Source organism: Saccopteryx leptura, chromosome 2, assembly GCF_036850995.1.
Source record: "Saccopteryx leptura isolate mSacLep1 chromosome 2, mSacLep1_pri_phased_curated, whole genome shotgun sequence".
Lineage (NCBI taxonomy): Eukaryota > Metazoa > Chordata > Mammalia > Chiroptera > Emballonuridae > Saccopteryx > Saccopteryx leptura.
Window position 1 is genome coordinate 14,488,522 of NC_089504.1, and position 20,736 is coordinate 14,509,257.

Genomic DNA, 20,736 nt, shown 5'->3' on the forward strand with positions numbered 1-20,736 from the left:
CCCTTGAAGTCTCCCCATCTGTCCTCCCCTGCCCCACTACGTTTGCTTTAACTCTGGATTACTAAAAAATTAAAATAACTCACCTCTGATGGATAATAATTTAGAGGTTCAAATTTAGCATCAATTTTATAAAAGGCCAATTCCTGTTCCAGCTCATACTGTTTCTGACATGCTCGTGTTAGTTCCATGGTCTTCTGTTTTAGCTATTGGCCCAAATTGATGAGACAACATATAGCATCAGCAAGTTAGTATAAAGGTACAATGGTATGGAGCAAGTTCTAATCATAACTAATAATTAGATTGTTTTAAACCCCACAGCAAACAGCACAACTTTCAGAGCATCTTATCATAATTCTAAAGTATTAGAAAGAAACGTAAAATTATCATTTCATAAGAGATCACATAAAAGACCTTTGAAGTTTTATGCTATTTCAGGATATAATGAATAAAATTTAAAAAAATAATTTAAATTTGCTTTATCCAAACATAAAAATAACTCAGTACCAATTATTTTTAGTCTACTAAGTACGTGCTTCCCAATGTCCCAATAATTAACACTAATTTATTTAACTTATTCTGTGATTTTAGTAATAGTTCAAATTGTGAATGGAAATATCTAACATTATAAAGGAATTATTAGGAGGAAGGATGAGAAGGATGAAAATAAGAGCTTGATTTTAACTGATGTACTATTGTTGCTGTGGTATTTTGGCTAATAGCATCTCAGTTTTAAGTGTTCACAATATTATAATAGAGGATAAGGGATGTGAATAAGATCAATCAGATCCAAGTATGTAATATTAAATTTTTAATAAAGTAATTCTAGAAGTACAACTTTTTAGTTATTCTTAGAAATTTTTAGAGTTAGAATAACAAATCATCCAACCTAATTCTCTGAATTTATAAAATGAAAAAAATCAAACCCCAGATTGGTTAATGGAATTGTCAAAGTTACATATTAGATTAGTGGCAGAGGCTAAATATTTTATTAACTATCAGTACCAGTACTCCTTCTATGACAACAATTCTTTGAGTTTATTTCAAAGGTCCACTAAGTGATTTTCACCTTTTCTTGCCAGTGTCTGACAGTAGATACCAAACAAAAAACATGCAGAAAAACTTAATTAATATTAAAATGCAAGCTGAAGAGACTAAAAAATAAACAAACATACACATTTTATAAGGCTCAGGAAATCAAACTCGTGCATGATTTAGCTTACAGTCAACTCCTGATTATCCATCAAAGGGAAGTAATGCTAAACTGGATAAGAGGTAATCTTGATTGAGTACTCAATCTGTGTGCCAGACTCTGTACTAAGCCTTTACCTGAATCTTCACAACTACCTTATGACATGATAAAAGTTGCACTGAGAAGTTAAATATTTTGTCCAGTTGCACAGTTGGTCAGGGAAGAGGCCGAGTTCAATTCCAAATCTCTTGATTTCAAATCTAACACACTGTCTGTTACACTATACTGCCTTCAATGCCCTGCAGCAGGGCGCCAAGCACATTACCCACACTGATGCTCTTTCAGTAACTGCTCACAAACCACCACGTCTCAAAAAAGCAACTCACAACCAACAGTGTCAACTAATCTTGGGCTTCTCTCCCAAAGATCATTGGGCAATAGGACCAAAGAAAGGCAAATGTGACTGAAACCATGGAGAATGTATGAAAAGGTCTTTGCAAGCAAATTAGAATAAATACTCTATGCATCTTTAAACACCTTTGTGTCTTTTATAGCATTAGGTGCAGCGTATAGTAAGCATTCAATAAATGTCCAGTAAGGGAATACAAAAATAAGAGCAAATTAGAAGTCAAAGGACCTACGCTAGTTATAGTATTAGCTATGGATAATCAAGAACTGACTGCAGTTAACATATTTACCAATAGGAAAAACAATACAAATTCTTCCCCCCACCCCCAACATTCAAATTCACTCTCCTACACACACATCCATTAAAAAAATTATACATACTTACACAAGCACATTTCATGGGAAGGCAAGCCAGTTTCAAAACTTAAAATGTACATAAGCATATTAATACAAATTATCATGCAAACCATGAAAAACATAGTGTGTGTTTTGTTCTGAAGGAGCTACCTTTAAGGAAGAATAAAGAATCGGTAGAAAAGGGTCTGCAAGAAACCAAGACAAGAGCTAAAAGGAGAAAGAAGCAAACAGAAACCATCACCTGGAGAACTTTAGAGAGTGTTCTTTACTAATAACTTGTCTTAAAAAAGATATTGTTATTAGTACTTGCATTGTTCTCATAGAAATACATTTTCTCATCATTCTATCAGAGATTTACCCTCTTCCATTACTCAGTTTGATTCATTACAAATTATTTTCATACTTGATTCATTACAAATTATTTTCATACTCATTACCTCATTAAGTCCTCACAACTCTGTGAGATTGGCAAGACAGGTAAGTCATCCTCATTTTGAAAATGAGGGAACTAAAAAACCGAAGTTAAATAACTTTCGAAAAGACAAAGAGCAATATTAATATTAAAGATAACCAAAGTTAGTACTTGTTGGTGGCAGAAGAGGGGGACTACTATAGTTTAAGTGCCACCAGCAGTTTTACTTCAATGTTACTACATTTCTTTTATAGGCTGATGTATTACATGAGCAATCCCTTTATGAAACTAGAAAACATTATAAAACTATAGATGGTATGATCACCAGATAGTCTGCCTAAAAGAATGGAAAGTGATTTTTAAATGCAGACTCTTAGAATAAAACCCAGAATTCCTTTTTTAAAAAACAGAATAGTCCTTTGGAATAATAAAAGAACAGGTAAATCAATATAAATATAAAGAAAAAAAATTAAGGAATACAAATACAAAATAGCTAGTAAATACCAACTAAAAAAATGTGAAATTAAAGGAGATAACACTTTTTTCCTATTTACAAGTTCAAAATAACAGTGACTTATACTAGATAAGTACTAGTATGAATGCATAAGATATTTTTATATACATTTCTTTATATCATATTACCGTATTTCCCCATGTATAACATGTTCCCATGTATAAGACGCACCTTCATTTTGGAGCCCAAAATTTGAAAAAAAAATTACATAAAGTTATTAAACTCATTTTATTCATCATAAAATCCATACAATTCCTCATCACTGTCAAATGCAAGTACAAAAGTCTACAACCACTGTATAAGACGCCCGAGTTTTTAGACCTCACATTTTTCAAAAAGGGTGCGTCTTATACATGGGGGAATACGGCATATTTATATATATATTTCTTTAGTTGTTAGAGAGTATATATAAAGATTTTTTTTGTAGTATTGTTTATAAAACAACAAAGTGGAAGCAACCTAAATATTCTTCAATAATAATAAGCTACATAAATTATGGAGGATCCATATAATGGAACACAATACAGACTCTGAAAAGAGTAAGAAAGATTTCATGGGTGATACACACACACACACACATACGTATATATTTTTTAAACTTGGAGATCTGTCCATAATATACTGTATTGTAAAATAAAAGATGCAGAATTCGGGTTCAATTCCCAACCAGGGCACACAAGAGAAGCGCTCATCTGCTTCTCCACTCCTCCCCCTCTTCTTTCTATCTCTCTCTTCCCCTCCCGCAGCCAAGGCTCCATTGGAGCAAAGTTGGCCCGGGTGCTGAGGATGGCTCCATGGCCTCTGCCTCGGGTGATAGAATGGCTCCGGTTGCAATGCAGCAATACCCTGGATGGGCAGAACATCTCCCCTTTGGTGGGCATGCCGGGTGTATCCCGATTGGGCGCATGTGGGAGTCTGTTTCTCTGACTCCCTGCTTCTCATTTCAGAAAAATACAAAAAAAAAAAATGCAGAATTAAAGATATATAGTAAGATTTTTTTTTTTTAATCAAAAAAATATTCAGGCCCTGGCCAGTTGGTTCAGTGGTAGAGCGTCGACCTGGTGTGTGGAAGTCCTGGGTTTGATTCCTGATCAGGGCACAGAGGAGCAGTGATCATCTGCTCTTCCCCTCCCCCTTCTCTCTCTCTCTCTCTCTCTCTCTCTATTCTCCTGCAGCCATGGCTCGATTGATTCAAGTGCATTGGCCCTGGGCATTGAAGATGGCTCCACAGAGACTCTGCCTCAAGTGCTAAACATAACTCCATTGCAAGCATGGGCCCCAGATGGGCAAAAGCACTGACTCCAAACAGGGGGGTTGCTAGGTGGATCCTGGTCAGGGCACATGGGCCCCAGATGGGCAAAAGCACCAGCCCCAGACAGGGAGTTGCCAGGTGGATCCCGGTCAGGGTGCATGCAGGAATCTATGTCCTTTCCTTTCACTTAAGTTAAAAAAATACATATATATAAATATATATACAAAGGCATATATAAATAACTACATATCCATATGTAATTAAATGTATATTATATAAGCATAGAAAACAAAAAGGATATATATTAACATTTAGACAGTGGGGCTGGGGAAGAGTGAGACATTCATTTTCTACTGTATACATCAGTAATGGTGATTTATAAAGTAGGGAAGTAACTTAACTTGATAAAATTTATAAGCATATAATAGTTAAAGCATATAATAATAATTACTTACCAAGTACTTTATGTCGGATTTTTCGCTAAGTTTGGCAGAATAAATCTTTATAAAACTACTTACTATAGTTATCTTTTTATTTATACTTTGGTTGCTCCACTACCGCCCACCATGAAAGCTGGAATGCCCACTAGTGGGAAGTAGGGACTAGGTTGACTACCACTGGTATACATATATGTTATCAGAATTTGTTATAAAAAAATATTAATTTTGCATAGAAATGTGTTTTTAAATGGTCAATGATAAAAATAACATGACACAAAGAACACAGTCTATCTTCTAAACAAAAATGATTATAAAAAAACAAAACATCTAGTTAACCAATGTCACCCTGTTAAATTTGTCTAAAGAAAAATAAATTTTAAAAAACTGTTGACAATTTACAAAACATTTATTCGCAGCACAAACATATCAACAACATAAATAAAAAAGACTAGATAACTATAATAATCCATAATTTGGGGACAGCACAAAGTCATAAAATACAACATTCTGCCAACGTTCTCAATGGGTTGACTAACATGGACCAAGAAGTCAGCACACAGAAATTACAAGTTATAAAAAAGATCGATAACTCAGGAAAATTTTGTTTGTTTTTGTTTTTTTTTTTGTTTTTTTTTTTTTCTGAAGCTGGAAACGGGGAGAGACAGTCAGACAGACTCCCGCATGCGCCCGACCAGGATCCACCCAGCACGCCCACCAGGGGCGATGCTCTGCCCACCAGGGGGCGATGCTCTGCCCCTCCGGGGCGTCGCTCTGCCTCGACCAGAGCCACTCTAGCGCCTGGGGCAGAGGCCAAGGAGCCATCCCCAGCGCCCGGGCAATCTTTGCTCCAATGGAGCCTTGGCTGCGGGAGGGGAAGAGAGAGACAGAGAGGAAGGAGGGGGGGGGGTGGAGAAGCAAATGGGCGCTTCTCCTATGTGCCCTGGCCGGGAATCGAACCCGGGTCCCCCGCACGCCAGGCCGACGCTCTACCACTGAGCCAACCAGCCAGGGCCAACTCAGGAAAAATTTGTTAATGTTCACAGATGTTAAGTGATACCATAGAATAAGTACTGGGGGTTTTGTTTGTTTGTTTTTTAAATACAAATGTTAGGTGATGGCATAAAGAGTTCACTGCTAAAATAAAACTGTCACGTAAATCTCCAATGACTTAACTGCTCATCAATCCACTTTATTGTGGATTACAGAGCAACAGAAGTGTATATAAGATTAAACCATTGATAATCACCAGTTAACATCATATAAAATATGCCTTCAGAATACAGCTGCCATATTTAAAAACGACCTTCAGATAAAAGACATATGAAGGAACTCACATAAGATCTGAATACTTGACTAAGAGAGCTAGGGGAGCTGACTTTTCCTCATGTCCCCTGGTATAAATTATCTTTTTTCTTAGTCCAAGACAGCTCAAGAAGGAGGCAGTTAAGTATTTGGATTTCAATAACTACTTCCCTCTCTACATAGAGGAGGAAACACTTTTTTTCTTATTAAAAATTTTAAGTGCTTAAGCAGAATTCTTGTCAACAAGGAAGTAATTAAGCCAGAATGCCAATCTTGAAAGGAAAATACAAAAAAGATAACTGTATGTAAGATTCTATAGTTATATTAGTCAGATTGTCTAAATTGAAAAGGCCTTTTAAAATAATTTAATCTATATCTCTGTTTTTATCTTTTCCCCAAACTCTAGGCATAGGCCTGTTTCAGTGACAACAAACATATTCCAGAGTCATCACATTTTACCTGAAGACAGCTATTAGAAATATCAAATTTCTTCTTCACTACTAAATAAAAAAGTGTTTTCCTGGATTTGCTATTTCCTAATTTTACCTCATGGGACCTTAGTCAGCAAGCCTAAGTCCCTTCCTTGAAAGTCCTTTAACTACCTGAAGGCAATCATCACAACGCTCTGGGTCTCCTTTTCTCCAGTCGGGACATTCCTGGTTGCTTGGGCCCTTCCTCACCCCGACATGGTCTCACGACCTTTCAAGACTCTCAGGTACCTTCTGATCATACACTATCTAGCACATTTTAAATCTCTTTTAAAATATGTTTTCTTTTTATTTCAATCACAAGGCCAAGTTTTATAAAATTTAAACATTACAGATATGCACAAATGGCAATTTAAAAGTCTATAATTCCACTATTCAAAAATAACTACCATCAAGAGTTTAGTACATATTCTACCATTTTCCCTACACATACTGATACTATTCTATACTATCTTTATATGGAAGATCATCCTTGATATATTCTTTTGTAGCTTGCTTTTTTTCACATAGCAGTATGTGTGAAGACATCCTTCCATATCAGGACACATAGCTCTATCTTCTTTTAATATTTAACAAGATTATTATACCACATGGATATCCACTGAAGGACAATTTAGTTACTCTCAATATTTTGTTACTATAAACAATATTCTAGGGCAGTGATTTTCAACCTTTTTTTTTCATGGCACAAACACACACTAATTACTAAGGTCAGTGCCCCTGAATAAATACAACCATTTTCATCTCATGGCACAAATAAATTAGTTACTAAAGAAGAAGAGGTCAGGGCCCCTTTTTCTTTAGTAATTAGTTTATGAGTGCGTGAGAAACAAAGGTTGAAAATCACTCTTCTAGGGAATGTCTATATATATATATATTATGTGTCTATAATGTATATATGTATATTTATATATGTATGTACATAAACATTATCTTTACACATTCTTGCTACCATTTCTACAGAACATCTTATTGAAAATATAGATTATATAACAATTACATAATAAAGAAATAAGAATAGTAATATAAACATTAAATATATTTCCAATATATAGGACATAGGGTATTGTCCATTTAAATTTGAATAATTTCGCTCAATTGCCTTCTAAAAGTTTTTGCCAATGTACAGTCTCACCAACGTTGTTAAAAAAAATTGCACACACCTATGGGAAGTCTGGCCAGCTCCTCATAGTGGGGGCTTCACTTCCCTCCTTTGTTCTGGGCACCGTACTTCACATAACTGCAGCCTAAGACGGCATTTGTCATTTGGCCAGCCATGTCATATAGTGCCCAGTCAACTACAACTTGTAAAATTTTTGCACATACTTCTCTTAAACTTACATCTTCCCCATTCTTCCATTCAGAAAGTCATGGCCCAAGGACAAAGAATTCTCTATTTCAAGATATTACATATAGTCAAAGCAATATAAAATACAAACTTACCAACTCAGTTTTCGTGTTTAGGTTACTCTCTAGCTCCTCACAGCTCTGCTTTTGTAATACAGCCTCCTCTTTTAATGATTTGTTCAATTTATCTTGATTTTTAATTTCCTCCAGGAACTTTGTTTGTTTTCTCTTAAGCTCTTCAGTTTCCATTATCTTCTTTTCCAGGTCTCTTTCCAGTCTTTCTACTTCTTCTGCCAATACAAATTTAATAGTTTATTGAACATTGTATTTCCTAGTTGAAGAAAGGTAAGAATATTTCTTAACTGACAGCAAAAGAACTCTTAGAATAGTATAAATGCAAATCTCTTTTAAAATTATTCACTATGAATAATTTTTTTGGGGGAAAAAGATTATATTGAACCAGAAAGTGATTTACAAAAAGAGATAAGAAGTCATAATTTGGATAACAATTTTAAAAGATAACATTTTTATTCCAAGTATTTAATTCAATTAGTGTATTGATAAATGAGGTTTCTTTCCAGGCTGCCTATAAAATGAATGTGGTATTTTATTTGATATTAGTAATTATACATTAAAGGACGTTGCAATCACATTTGCAAAATGCTATGCTATCTTAAAATCCTTCAAAGACTTCCCATTATGCTTAGGACAGGAGTGAAGAAGGCCTACACGAAGAACTGACAAGTTCTTCATGATTTGGTCCCAAAGTCCCTCTCCAGCCTGACCTTTAAGTACACCCCACTGAAGCCTTTCTGAAATGATTCTAAATCTGCAGATGTGTGATGCCTCTTCTCACCCGCATGCCTTTTTTTTTTTTTTTTTTTTTTTTTTTGTATTTTTCTGAAGCTGGAAACGGGGAGGCAGTCAAGACAGACTCCCACATGCGCCCAACCGGGATCCACCTGGCACGCCCACCAGGGGACAATGCTCTGCCCATCCAGGGCGTCGCTCTGTTGCAACCAGAACCACTCTAGCGCCTGAGGCAGAGGCCATGGAGCCATCCCCAGCACCTGGGCCACTTTGCTCCAATGGAGCCTTGGTTGCGGGAGGGGAAGAGAGAGACAGAGAGGAAGGAGAGGGGGAGGGGTGGAGAAGCAGATGGGCACTTCTCCTGTGTGCCCTGACCGGGAATTGAACCCGGACTCCTGCACGCCAGGCCGACGCTCTACCACTGAGCCAACCGGCCAGGGCTCACCTGCATGCTTTTATTCACACCTTCCTCTTGGAACTGTCTTCCTCTACTACTGGCCTATTTTGTATCCTACAGGTCTTAATTTTGAAAGTATTTTGAAAAGTATGCCCTGACTGTACCCTCTCCCCAGGTTAGATGCTTCTCCGGGATGCTCTCACACCACCCTACACCTCTGCTATGCCCCTTGTCACACTGGGAATTATAAAGGTGATCCAATAGCTTGGCCATCTGCCTTTCCCACTGAAGCTTTATGAAAGTAGAAATTGCATCTACCTGGCTTGCTACTGGATCTAAGAGCTCAGCACATTAAAGGCTCCTAATTAATATTCAGAGTCATAAAGAATAAGTAACTTAAATATTTTTCCCAATAGTATATTTATATGTTGATTTTCCTTTGCGTTATTTATATTTTTAAGGATTCTAAAACAAAAACTTCAGGGTAATAAATGTTGAATTAGGAAGGTCCCAATCTAATAAAAATATATATATATTAAAAGTAATGGATCAAACAATTATAACTGTCATCTTTGTAAGTCAAAGCAGACTAACATCAATTTCAAATAATTGTATAGGCTCATTTCCTAAACATTGTAAAATGGATATTTCATCTCTTCCTCTTTTTCTACAAACCTGCATACTTCTATTTGCTTTCTCAGTTGATGTCCTCGTATTTTATGAGAAAACAGACCCCACCAGTGGGAACTTCCTCACTTTCCCACCAAAGCAATGAAGCTATCCACACATGCACACATCTTCTCTACCCTCTGCTGGAGAAAGTCTCCTGTCCTCTTACAAAGACAGTCTTTCTTCCTTTTCCCTGATCTCTTCTTGTCTGCTCAAGGCCCAAAAGAATTAAGCCATGATTTGTCTCTCTACCCTGCTCTTGAATATTGTTTCTTTCATTACTAGCTTTGAGGTTAACAGCATTGGCTTCTGCCCATTTCCTGGTCTGGAAGCTACTGGTGAATTTATTTTTAATTTAAATTTTTTAAAATTCACTTATTAGGTAACAGGGAAGAGAAATTGTGGGAAGAAGTTTCAAATCTTCACCCAAATGTCTCCCTCCCACCTATAATCTAGCATTTGCTCTAGCCCCGCCCTAACTGCTCTTGTGCAGATCATCATCATGTTGCCAGGCTAATGCACTTCTCTGAGCTCATCTTACTTCTTCGTGGCTCAGCAACAATAAACATAGCTAACCACATCCTCCCTTGAAACCTTCTTGTCCAGGCTTTTGCAACTCACTGTTTCCTGGTTTTCTCCTACCTGCTGGTCTCTCTTTCTGACTTTCTTTTGCTGGCTCACCTTCTTGCTTATCCCAAACCCTGCCTGAGTGAGCTAATTGATTCTGATGGAATTATCATTTTTATGTTGGTGACTTTTGAATGTGTATCTCTAGTACAGAGCTCCTTGAACCCAGGACATACATTTCCACCTTTTTCCTTTTTTTATAGAATATTTAATAAAGTTACCATGTGTATAACATTTGACAAATATTTATCATGTACCTAGTCTATGCCACACAACATGGCCACACAGTAGCAGACGGTCATTCAGTCTGCACTTAAACTCCAGTGTTATGAAGTTCTCTTATGTCATATGATAACCCAGTTCATTTGGATAACCCAACTCTTCTTGGTTGTCTCAGAGACATTCAAACTCAGCATTCTAAGTTCTACCATTTTTATGTATAATATCACCATCCAAGCACTTACTCAAGCCAGAAGCCTGGGTATTTCCAATCCATTAGAAGGTGCTGCTGAACACCCAAAACTGATCCGTGGATAACATACCCACCACTTTAATACATGCCATGAACATTTCTAGCCTAGATTTCTGCAACAGCCTCCTCACGTGTCCCTTTAGCTCCCTTTTCTTGCTCTAAATAATTTTCCAACCTGTGTCAAAAATAATCTTAATATATACACTGGTTCATGTCCCACTCCTGCTTAAAGACTATCAATGGCTCTTTTTCTATACCTGGAATAAACTCTAAACCCCAAGGACCTGTGCTATCTCTCCCCTCTCCATCTCTCCAAACATTTCTTGGAGCTATACCTCTAGTCAGACTCATCTTCCGTTCCCTAACTCACCAGGGTCTATCGAACCTTGAGGTATAAGCTGTTCCCTTCCCATGAATGCCTTTGATCACAGGGCTAATCCATTCTTGCCTTTGCCATCAGCTTACCTGTTACTTCCTCAGAGAGCCACTCCTTTATACCACATTTTCTCAAAGAGGGGGCTCTCCTCTGCTAGTTTATCAGGGTTTACTTGCTTTTTACCTGTCTTCTCCACTAAAATGCAAGCTGCACAAAGGCCAGTACCATATGTCTTGCCATTGTATCCTTACTACCAGATACAGGGCCTGGCCCACACTGCATGCTCAAAGATTATTTGTTAAATTGAGTTATGGTATCATTTTCCATGCAAATTTTAATAGCATTTTAAAGTCCGTAATATATTTTTCTAGATAATTTCTAAATTATTCCTCTCCCACCCAAATTTAGTTTTTTGGTTTTTTAAAAATATGTCACTTTACCTAAACTGAATCTCTCAAAAGCTTCCTGTCTGTCCCGAGTGGTTACTGGCTGCCCTTCCAGACTTTCCAATGAACGGAGGTGAAAAATCGTAAACTGGAGGTAATGAGGAAGGGTCACAACTGGATTTTCAACTAGGATCAGAGAAGTCAAATCTTGAAGTGGTTTCAACTTGCTTACATCTTGAAGCTGAAACAACATATAACGTTATTAGTATAATTTTAAAATCACATACAACCCTAAAGAAAGTAATAAATATAGAAAATTGCTATTATTATAGCACAGAACTTATTCATGAAACCCATTATCTAGAAGTAGTGTGTAAGGGGAGGAAAAAAAGAGGAGTATTTGAGTATCTCTAGTGTGTCAGGGCAATATTAGGCATTTCCATATACCATTTATTTCAGCGGTTCTCAACCTGTGGGTCGCGACCCCGGCGGGGGGTTGAACGACCAAAACACAGGGGTCGCCTAAAGCCATCGGAAATATATATTTCATTTAAAAATGTATTGTATAATAAATATGTATTTTCCAATGGCTTTAGGCGACCCCTGTGTTTTGGTCGTTCGATCCCCGCTGGGGTCGCGACCCATAGGTTGAGAACCGCTGAACTATATAAATATTAAAGAAAATCACAAATTATACTCTAAAGAAAAAAATACAACAATTATCAGATTACATGAACAATGATAAAGTTGCTCTTCTATAAAAAGCTAGTGATTGCCTGGTGGTGACCCAGTGGATAGAGCACTGGCTTGAGACTAAGAAGACCCAGGTTCAAAACTCCGAGATCGCTGGCTTGAGCGTGGAATCATAGACATGACCCCATGGTTGCTGGCTTGATCCCAAAGGTCGCTGGCTTGAAGCCCAGGGTCACAGGCTTGAGCAAGGGGTCACTGGCTTGGCTGGAGCCTCCCAGTCAAGGCACATATAAAAAAGCAATCAATGAACAACTAAGGTACTGAAATGAAGATGCTTCTCATCTCTCTCCTTTCCTGTGTGTCCATCCCCATCTGTCTGTTCCTCTCTCTCTCTCACATGCTAAAAAAAGAAAGCTAGTGATTAACCTTCTAAAACACCTAACACTATAATCAAGATAATTCATAAATTTGAAAAAAAGAAATCTGTTCCAGGTATTTAGTGACCTGAATTCTGGCATAAGGTATGTGACTTTAAGAAACTAATCCCTGCACTGTTTCCTTAACAAGCGTGTTCTGAGGCTCAAATAAAATAATAAATGTGAAAATGCTACAAGGTCAATCCTCAATTACCAGGGAACTATGTAAACCAGGACTGCCTATATTTTATTACCCTAGAGAATCCCAGGTTATGTCTGAATTTAATATTTCATCAAATGACCATTGACCTTAAAAGAAGAGACCCCACATTTTTAAAACTTAGATTTTAATATTTTTTTAAAAGTCCAAAAATTTGAAAAGCATTCTTGTACTTTGAACAACTTACCGACGATATCTTGTTGCCTTTCAGATTGAGGATTCGCAAAGATTTTAACTTCTTCCCTAACCATGATGGAATATGTTCAATTTCATTTCCTGCAAGGTTTAGCTTTTGCAGATTATACATATTTTCTATGCCTTCGATTTTGCTGGAAACCAAAGGATAAAATCAAGCCTAGTAAGTGACATAATAGAGTCCTTTTACTCTAGTTTTTAAATTAACTACCTTGGTTTTATGTGGGATTACTTTTCACAATTTTAAATTATCAACCCATTTCAAAAATGAGAACCAAAAAAAGTGGCTAAGAACAAATTTATCATAACAACTTTGGTAAATTCTTCATTACTATGGCCAGGAATCCTACCGTTCTTACTATCAAATTTTATGATCCCACAACACAGAAAAGAATTCTGTCTGTGGCATTCTTCCTAACTACCGTAAAGAGTGCAAGCAGACAGCCAGGGGAGAGCTGGAAAACTCAACAGCACACAGGGCTATGTGCTACAGCTCTGTACAAGAGAAGACGTCCTTAGTTATTACTTACTCATAACTGAAAGACTAGTTATGCAAGCAGGATAGGACTGCCATTTTGAGCTGGTGTACTTCCAGAATAATACTGTATTTATAAACAAATATTTTAATGAGAATATGTAAATTAATTAAATATCACCCATATTGATGAATTTTCATTGATGAAATATTTCCCCAAGTTGATATCAATTTCATTGTCAATTTAATTACTTGGTCAGGGGACCAGTATACTGGGCAAATATATCCAAGCTTCTTTATTTTCATTTTCATTATGTTGAAATTATTTTTATCAAGATTAATTATTTTTTATACAAACTTTATTTTAAGGATTTGATCCACTGATCAATTATTTTCCCATTTATTTTTGCCATATCAGAGCTTCTGCCATTGTTAATTGTTTTATTGGCCATTATATATACCAAGTCTAGTGTGGGGGAAGTGAACAGATGCAAGGATATTTGCATCATTTTATCTATAACAAGATTTTATATGCAGTTTTAGCCAGTCAATTCTACTATGTTTATATCGCACACTAATACATATAAAATGGAAACAAGATTGAAAGTACATTTCTTATATCAATGAGCAAAGAACACCAAGATAAACACACAGGATAAAAATGAGTTGAAATATCTTTAGGATCAAAATGACAGAGTTAAAGCATATTGCTTCATACCAACTTTCTTAATATAATAGGCAGTGAATCAAAGACTCTATCTGGAAAAACTTCCTGTCAAAAATGGAATTAAGATAAAATTTGATACTCAAAAAATGTATCTCCTTCTTTAATAACACTACATAGATATTCAGTCCTTTAGTAATGCCAAAACATGAAGGTAGTTACCATCTGTGAAGGGCCAGTCTATCAATGAATAAAGGATCAAAGTGCCCACTGTTTCAAGGTTTCTTTCAGCAATGTGGGCAGCATTGATCTCTCTCTTTAACGAAGACAATGACCCTAACATTAACATGCTACCTAAAGAAGTTCTTACTTACCAAATCTTGTTATATGATATGTTGAGTTCACGTAATTTTAACAGCTTATCCAACTTCTCCATCTTCCCTATTAGATTATGGCTGAGATTCAGTACTTCAAGTTTAACGCATTTTTCCAAATTTTCGATATACTAATTGGAAACAAATGAATAATAACTTGATACAACAGATGCCAAGACATAAGCACATGTGAAATGTGTATCAGAGGCTGTTTTGAGCGGTCCCAGAGAATAATAAGCCCTTACTGCTCTCCTGGACAATCCTTGGTGAGGCTCTCTTTGACCGGAAGTAGTAGCTCTCCTCAAGCCATCAAACTCTTCAAGTGGACAACAGTTCATATATTCTAAGAAGTGCAAAACTACCCAACAAGAATTTCCTCACCTCAACTTTTTCATGTGTCTCTCTCCTTCCTCTCTTTCTTTCTTCAACGTTCAACAAGTACTTAGGCTCTTACATAACCTTACCCTATTTCTTCTCCCTACACTCTTGCATCTACAATCTCTTTCTCTCTCCTTGATCTTCCCCTCAAGTTTAAAAACTGTCATTATTCAACAGCTATTCATTATGTACTTACTACATACTAGGTGTGGCAATAGGCAATGAAAATATACTAGTGATCTAGACAATTGCCTATATCAAAAACAGTGCCTATATTCAGAAATGTTGGTAACTTACCCTAAATTTCTTGCCACCATCTTTAGAAAGTGAAAGGTTCAGAGATTTTACCAAGGCCAAATTGTCCTGTTTAGTAAGTTTCTTAATGAGGGCTTCTGTAATATATCGGACTCCAACATGTGAATCAGCTTCTGAAATGACAGAAACAGAGCATTATCAGCATAGAAAGTAATGAGTACACTGAAATTGTTTTGATGCTACATAACAAAAAAACATGTTTAATCTATGCAAATGTAAAACAGCTAGAGCTCTAATTATAGTGTTTTAATAATATTTTACTTATACAGTATTTCATAATAATGACAATGTTATACTCTGTAAATACATGGTTGGGCAAAAGAAGGTTTTCAGTTGTTCATATGGCAAATAATACAATAATAAATAAATAATAAATGAATAAACTCTAGTTTTCATATACAACTGTAAATCTATTTTTGCCCAACTCTGTATTAGATGTGTGCCAAGCTTTGTGCTAACTGTTTTACATTTAAAAATGCAATTTATACAACAAATCTCTGAGGTAGAAATTACTGTTCCAATTTATTTTAAAAATTATAATAATTTGCTCAAAATCTTATAGCTAGTCATATGCAAATCCAGGACTTGAACCCAGGCAGATGAACCCAAAACTTATACTTTTAATCATATGCAACACTTAAGTTTTTAGCAATTAAAAATAACTGGAGCCTTGCGCAGTGGATAGAGCATCGGACTGGGATGCAGAGGACCCAGGTTCAAAGCCTCAAGGTCGCCAGCTTGAGCGCAGGTTCATCTGGTTTGAGCACAGGCTCACCAGCTTGAGGCCAAGGTTGCTGGCTCAAGCAAGGGGTTACTCGGTCTGCTGTAGCCCCCCGATCAAGGCACATATGAGAAAGCAATCAATGAACAACTAAGGTGCTGCAACGAAGAATTAATGCTTCTCATCTCTCTCCCTTCCTGTCTGTCCCTATCTGTCCTTCTCTCTCTCTGTCTCTGTCACAAAAAAACAACAACAAGAAACTGGTACTATTTAGGTCTTTTTAAATTCCAATCTAAAGTTCAAAAATGCTTAAATTCTTTAAAATTCTCTTTTCCTATTTTTTAACGGTGAGAAACTCAGATGTTGCTCTTTTAAATAGAGAAGATCACATCATATTTTACAGAGATAAAGTACTAACTTGATGGATAGCACACCCTGTCTTAAGACATTTCTGGATATTGCCATCAGTTTATTCAAACCATATTACAGTTTACAAAAACAGCCATAAAAAGAAAATTACCTATTGGTTCTTGCTGAGTCAGAAAAAAATTAATCCTGAGTTCAGATTCACACTGTGGACCAAAGACTGCCCATGATTGTTTATAATGATATAATATTACAGTAATTTTGGTTCAAAATAAAAGTTTTTTCTTTAATTTGGACTGTTCTAAGAGAGAAAATGACTAAATTCTAATATCAATCAAATTAGAAATAACAGTTACCAACTGATAGCAATGGTATAGTCTAAATTCAATGCTGGTAATATTTATTACTAAAAACTGATCAGAGATTCAGGTCAATAGTTTGATGGCTCTAACTTAGTTACTTAGCAAAGAAATAACAGTTTTCTTTCAAGTTTAATCACATTAAACAGATTCTTAGAAAAAGGAATCTATTTCTGAAAAGAGATTCTTAGAAAAAGGAATCTACTTCTGAAAAGAGATTCTTAGAAACAGGAATCTACTTCTGAAAAGAGATTCCTAGACTAACAGAATGCTTTTAAGGAGAAAAGAAAAAACAATAACAAAAAGCCCTAGGTGGGACACATACATGTTCTATTGTGACAATCAGCCCACTCACAGATAAGCAGCTTGCCAAGGAGCAACTGGAATAGCCCAATGGTAGATAACATTTTTATACTCAAGGCACTCCATTCTGAAGTGAACAGATTTGGCAACCCCTAACCAAGGATGAGGAGAACTCTGGCAGATGAGCTTTAAGACACTCTCTCACGATAGGAAACAACGCTTCCTCTTTTGGAAATTCCCTTTTCCTAACCCTTTCAGACATCTTCACCCTCACCCAGAAGCCTCCATCCTCCACTGTCCTTACCTAATGTCTGTCAATAAAAACAACAGGTCAAGTTAGTACCAGGATATATGTTACATTTAGACCAAAAATGTTAAGTTCAATATTTTCCATCTGTACTTAAGAATATTTGGTCAGATTCATAGATTAGAAAGCAGTACCTCTATGGCCTGGGTAATCCAGAAGTATAGTGTTTTCATCTGCAATCTCCACTTGCTTACACCACTGTCCTCCAGAACGAAAAGGAAGAGTCTCAGATCCGCTTAAAGGTGAAAGTGATCTAGATCTCATATTGGACATAAGAGATGATGGACTAGGAGAATGAGATGATGGCATCTTTGGTTTGGAAAATTTTTGCTGAGAACTTTTCCTCATTGCAAGAAGAAAGGCAAGTGTCCATCAAAACCTGTAAGAGTTTTCAGGATATTTAACAAGTTTAATTTTTTAGAGCTATCAAAACTATTAATCTATTTCTAGAATTTGCAAGACTACAAAGTTATAAACTCAGAGGCTATAGATCAGGGGTCTCAAACTCAACTCAGCATGTGGGCCGCAGAGCAAGATCACAGCCGTTCGGCGGGCCGCACTAGGTCTACAAAAGGCAACTGTTACGCAACACTTTTCTCACTGCAGTTGAAAACAAAAAAAAATCAGTACAACAAGCACAATCGTACATGCAGTTTACTCAGTGTCACAAAACGACCAGAAACTGTAGTTCGCATCACAACTGCTGTTAACTAAGCTAATATCTAGCTAGGATGCTAGAGAAATGAAAAATACAAGTAGGCCCCTAAGCTTACTTAATTTTATCCAAAATATTTTGAACTTCGTGGATTAGTCTGCGGGCCGCACAAAATTGTTCGGCGGGCCGCATGCGCCCCGCAGGCCGCGAGTTTGAGACCCCTGCTATAGATGCTAGAACCCACACTACTCCAACCTGACAGGAACAGATATATTTTCACCTTGCCAGAGGGAAGAGAGCTCCACAGGGTCTTGTATTGACACATGCTCTAACCCAGGGGTAGTCAACCTTTTTATACCTACCGCCCACTTTTGTATCTCTGTTAGTAGTAAAATTTTCTAACCGCCCACTAGTTCCACAGTAATGGTGATTTATAAAGTAGGGAAGTAACTTTACTTTATAAAATTTATAAAGCAGAGTTACAGCAAGTTAAAGCATATAATAATAATTACTTACCAAGTACTTTATGTTGGATTTTCACTAAGTTTGGCAGAATAAATCTTTATAAAACAACTTACTATAGTTAAATCTATCCTTTTTATTTATACTTTGGTTGCTCCGCTACCACCCACCATGAAAGCTGGACTGCCCACTAGTGGGCAGTAGGGACCAGGTTGACTACCACTGCTCTAACCAGAGGTCTTAGTTGTCATTTGTTCTCAATTTATTGGCTAAAACAAACCATAATGCCCCTTCTACCCACAAGGTATCCTAGATTGCAGGAAGCTGAAAATATCTGGCGACCAGGGGTACTTAATACTGATGAGCACGCCCTCCTTCCTGAAAAAGTTTCTTCTTCTCGTTTTTGGGACACCATGCTCTCCCGGTATCGTCCTGCCTCCCTGGCCACTCCTTGGCCTCCTTTGCTGGCTTACTCTCCTCTATTCAATCTTCAAATGTCAGAGTCCTCAGTCTCTCCTAGTCTTTCTCTAATCACATTTTAAACAATCTAACACACCCATGGCTCTCAATGCCACCTGTATACAGTTATTTATACCATCAATCCAACTTTTCTTTGAGTTCCAGACTCCTATTCCTAACTGTCTACTTGACATCTCACTGGCATCCTACATTCAACACGTCCAAACTGAATTTACCATTTCCCTCATTTTCCTTCCATCCTGTTCTTCCCCCAGTGTTCCCTAGTGAACAATGCTCATAGGAATAAGCCAGAAAATTTAATATGACAGCATCACTAAACTCACAATCTAGTTTAAGATGACTAGTTTGAGGAGAATAAAAACCTGCTGTATTTGTTTTTAAAAAGTGATTATTTTTAAAGTGATTATTTCACAGTGATACAGTATAATATGGCCAACTGCCTTGTTCCAGTAGTCCAGTTCACTTTAAACTGCAAACTTATGTGTCTTTACTTCCTCTTTCATTTTTTCAAGTTAAACCATCCATGTAGGTCAGAAAAGCTTCCTCCTCAATTCACGTAACTGCTACTTAGGCCACAGCCACAAGGTTTCTGGTCCTGATTTCACAAGTGTGGTAAATAATTTTCATGTCTTTTTTTTTTTTTTGTATTTTTCTGAAGCTGGAAACGGGGAGGCAGTCAGACAGACTCCCGCATGCGCCTGACCAGGATCCACCCGGCATGCCCACCAGGGGGTGATGCTCTGCCCATCTGGGGCGTCGCTCTGTTGCAACCAGAGCCATTCTAGCGCCTGAGGCAGAGGCCATGGAGCCATCCTCAGCGCCCAGGCCAACTTTGCTCTCATGGAGTCTTGGCTGCGGGAGGGGAAGAGAGAGACAGAGAGGAAGGAGAGGGGAAGGGTTGGAGAAGCAGATGGGTGCCTCTCCTGTGTGCCCTGGCCCGGAATCAAACCCGGGACTCCCGCACGCCAGGCCGACGCTCTACCACTGAGCCAACCGGCCAGGGCTATTTTTTTTTTTTTTTTTTTTGTATTTTTCTGAAGCTGGAAATGGGGAGAGACAGACTCCCGCATGCGCCCGACCGGGATCCACCCGGCACACCCACCAGGGGGCGACGCTCTGCCCACCAGGGGGCGATGCTCTGCCCCTCCGGGGCGTCGCTGTGCCGCGACCAGAGCCACTCTAGCGCCTGGGGCAGAGGCCAAGGAGCCATCCCCAGCGCCTGGGCCATCTTTGCTCCAATGGAGCCTTGGCTGCGGGAGGGGAAGAGAGAGACAGAGAGGAAGGAGGGGGGGGGGGTGGAGAAGCAAATGGGCGCCTCTCCTTTGTGCCCTGGCCGGGAAACGAACCCGGGTCCCCCACACACCAGGCCGACGCTCTACCGCTGAGCCAACCGGCCAGGGCCGGCCAGGGCTAATTTTCATGTCTTATATCACACCATACTGCCACAGAAAGTCTCAGTAATATTAATGATTCAGTGCTAAGATATACTGGTATTCTCTTTCTAAATAAAAACAATTCACTGAAAGTTAAGAAAAGCTAACAAGCATGTGTTTTAAAGGTAAAATTTTATTTATTCCTGAATTAAATGTATTTTTCATAAGTGCAATTGGTTAAAAAATAAAAGAGGGGAGGAGCAGGGCCTTGTCCCCACTTTTATATATCTTTCTCTATCCCATAGCATGATAGAAAATTAATCATGTATACTACATGCTAAAAAATACATATTTTTTTAGTTTCTTAGTTTAAAAAAAAGCACATCCTATATTTTTATGCAATGCAATTATTTTGTATCTTGCATCTTAATCTTCTCTGTTAAGTCTTAAAATACTGAACCATCCTGAATTCCTTTCATAACACCCTAATGACCAAGATGTTTGGGCCTTACCAGACTTTGAAGTCCTCTGTTA

At 37.6% G+C, this 20,736-nt stretch overlaps 1 protein-coding gene across 2 annotated transcripts in view; it reads right to left on the minus strand.

Annotated features, from left to right (window-relative positions):
- CNTRL (centriolin) overlaps positions 1–20,736 on the minus strand; it is a 98,199-nt gene that overhangs the window by 74,775 nt on the left and 2,688 nt on the right. Inside the window, exons 2-9 of one of the 2 annotated variants that reach the window (XM_066367276.1) lie at positions 17,367–17,611; positions 15,159–15,289; positions 14,484–14,614; positions 12,963–13,104; positions 11,501–11,687; positions 7,806–7,999; positions 2,105–2,161; positions 84–203 (exon numbers count right to left, since the gene is read on the minus strand). In XM_066367276.1, coding sequence (XP_066223373.1) covers positions 84–203; positions 2,105–2,161; positions 7,806–7,999; positions 11,501–11,687; positions 12,963–13,104; positions 14,484–14,614; positions 15,159–15,289; positions 17,367–17,580 — 1,176 coding nt within the window. In that variant the 5' untranslated portion in view covers positions 17,581–17,611. The remainder of the gene's footprint in view (positions 1–83; positions 204–2,104; positions 2,162–7,805; positions 8,000–11,500; positions 11,688–12,962; positions 13,105–14,483; positions 14,615–15,158; positions 15,290–17,366; positions 17,612–20,736) is intronic. The other variant, XM_066367277.1, reaches the window with a different exon arrangement.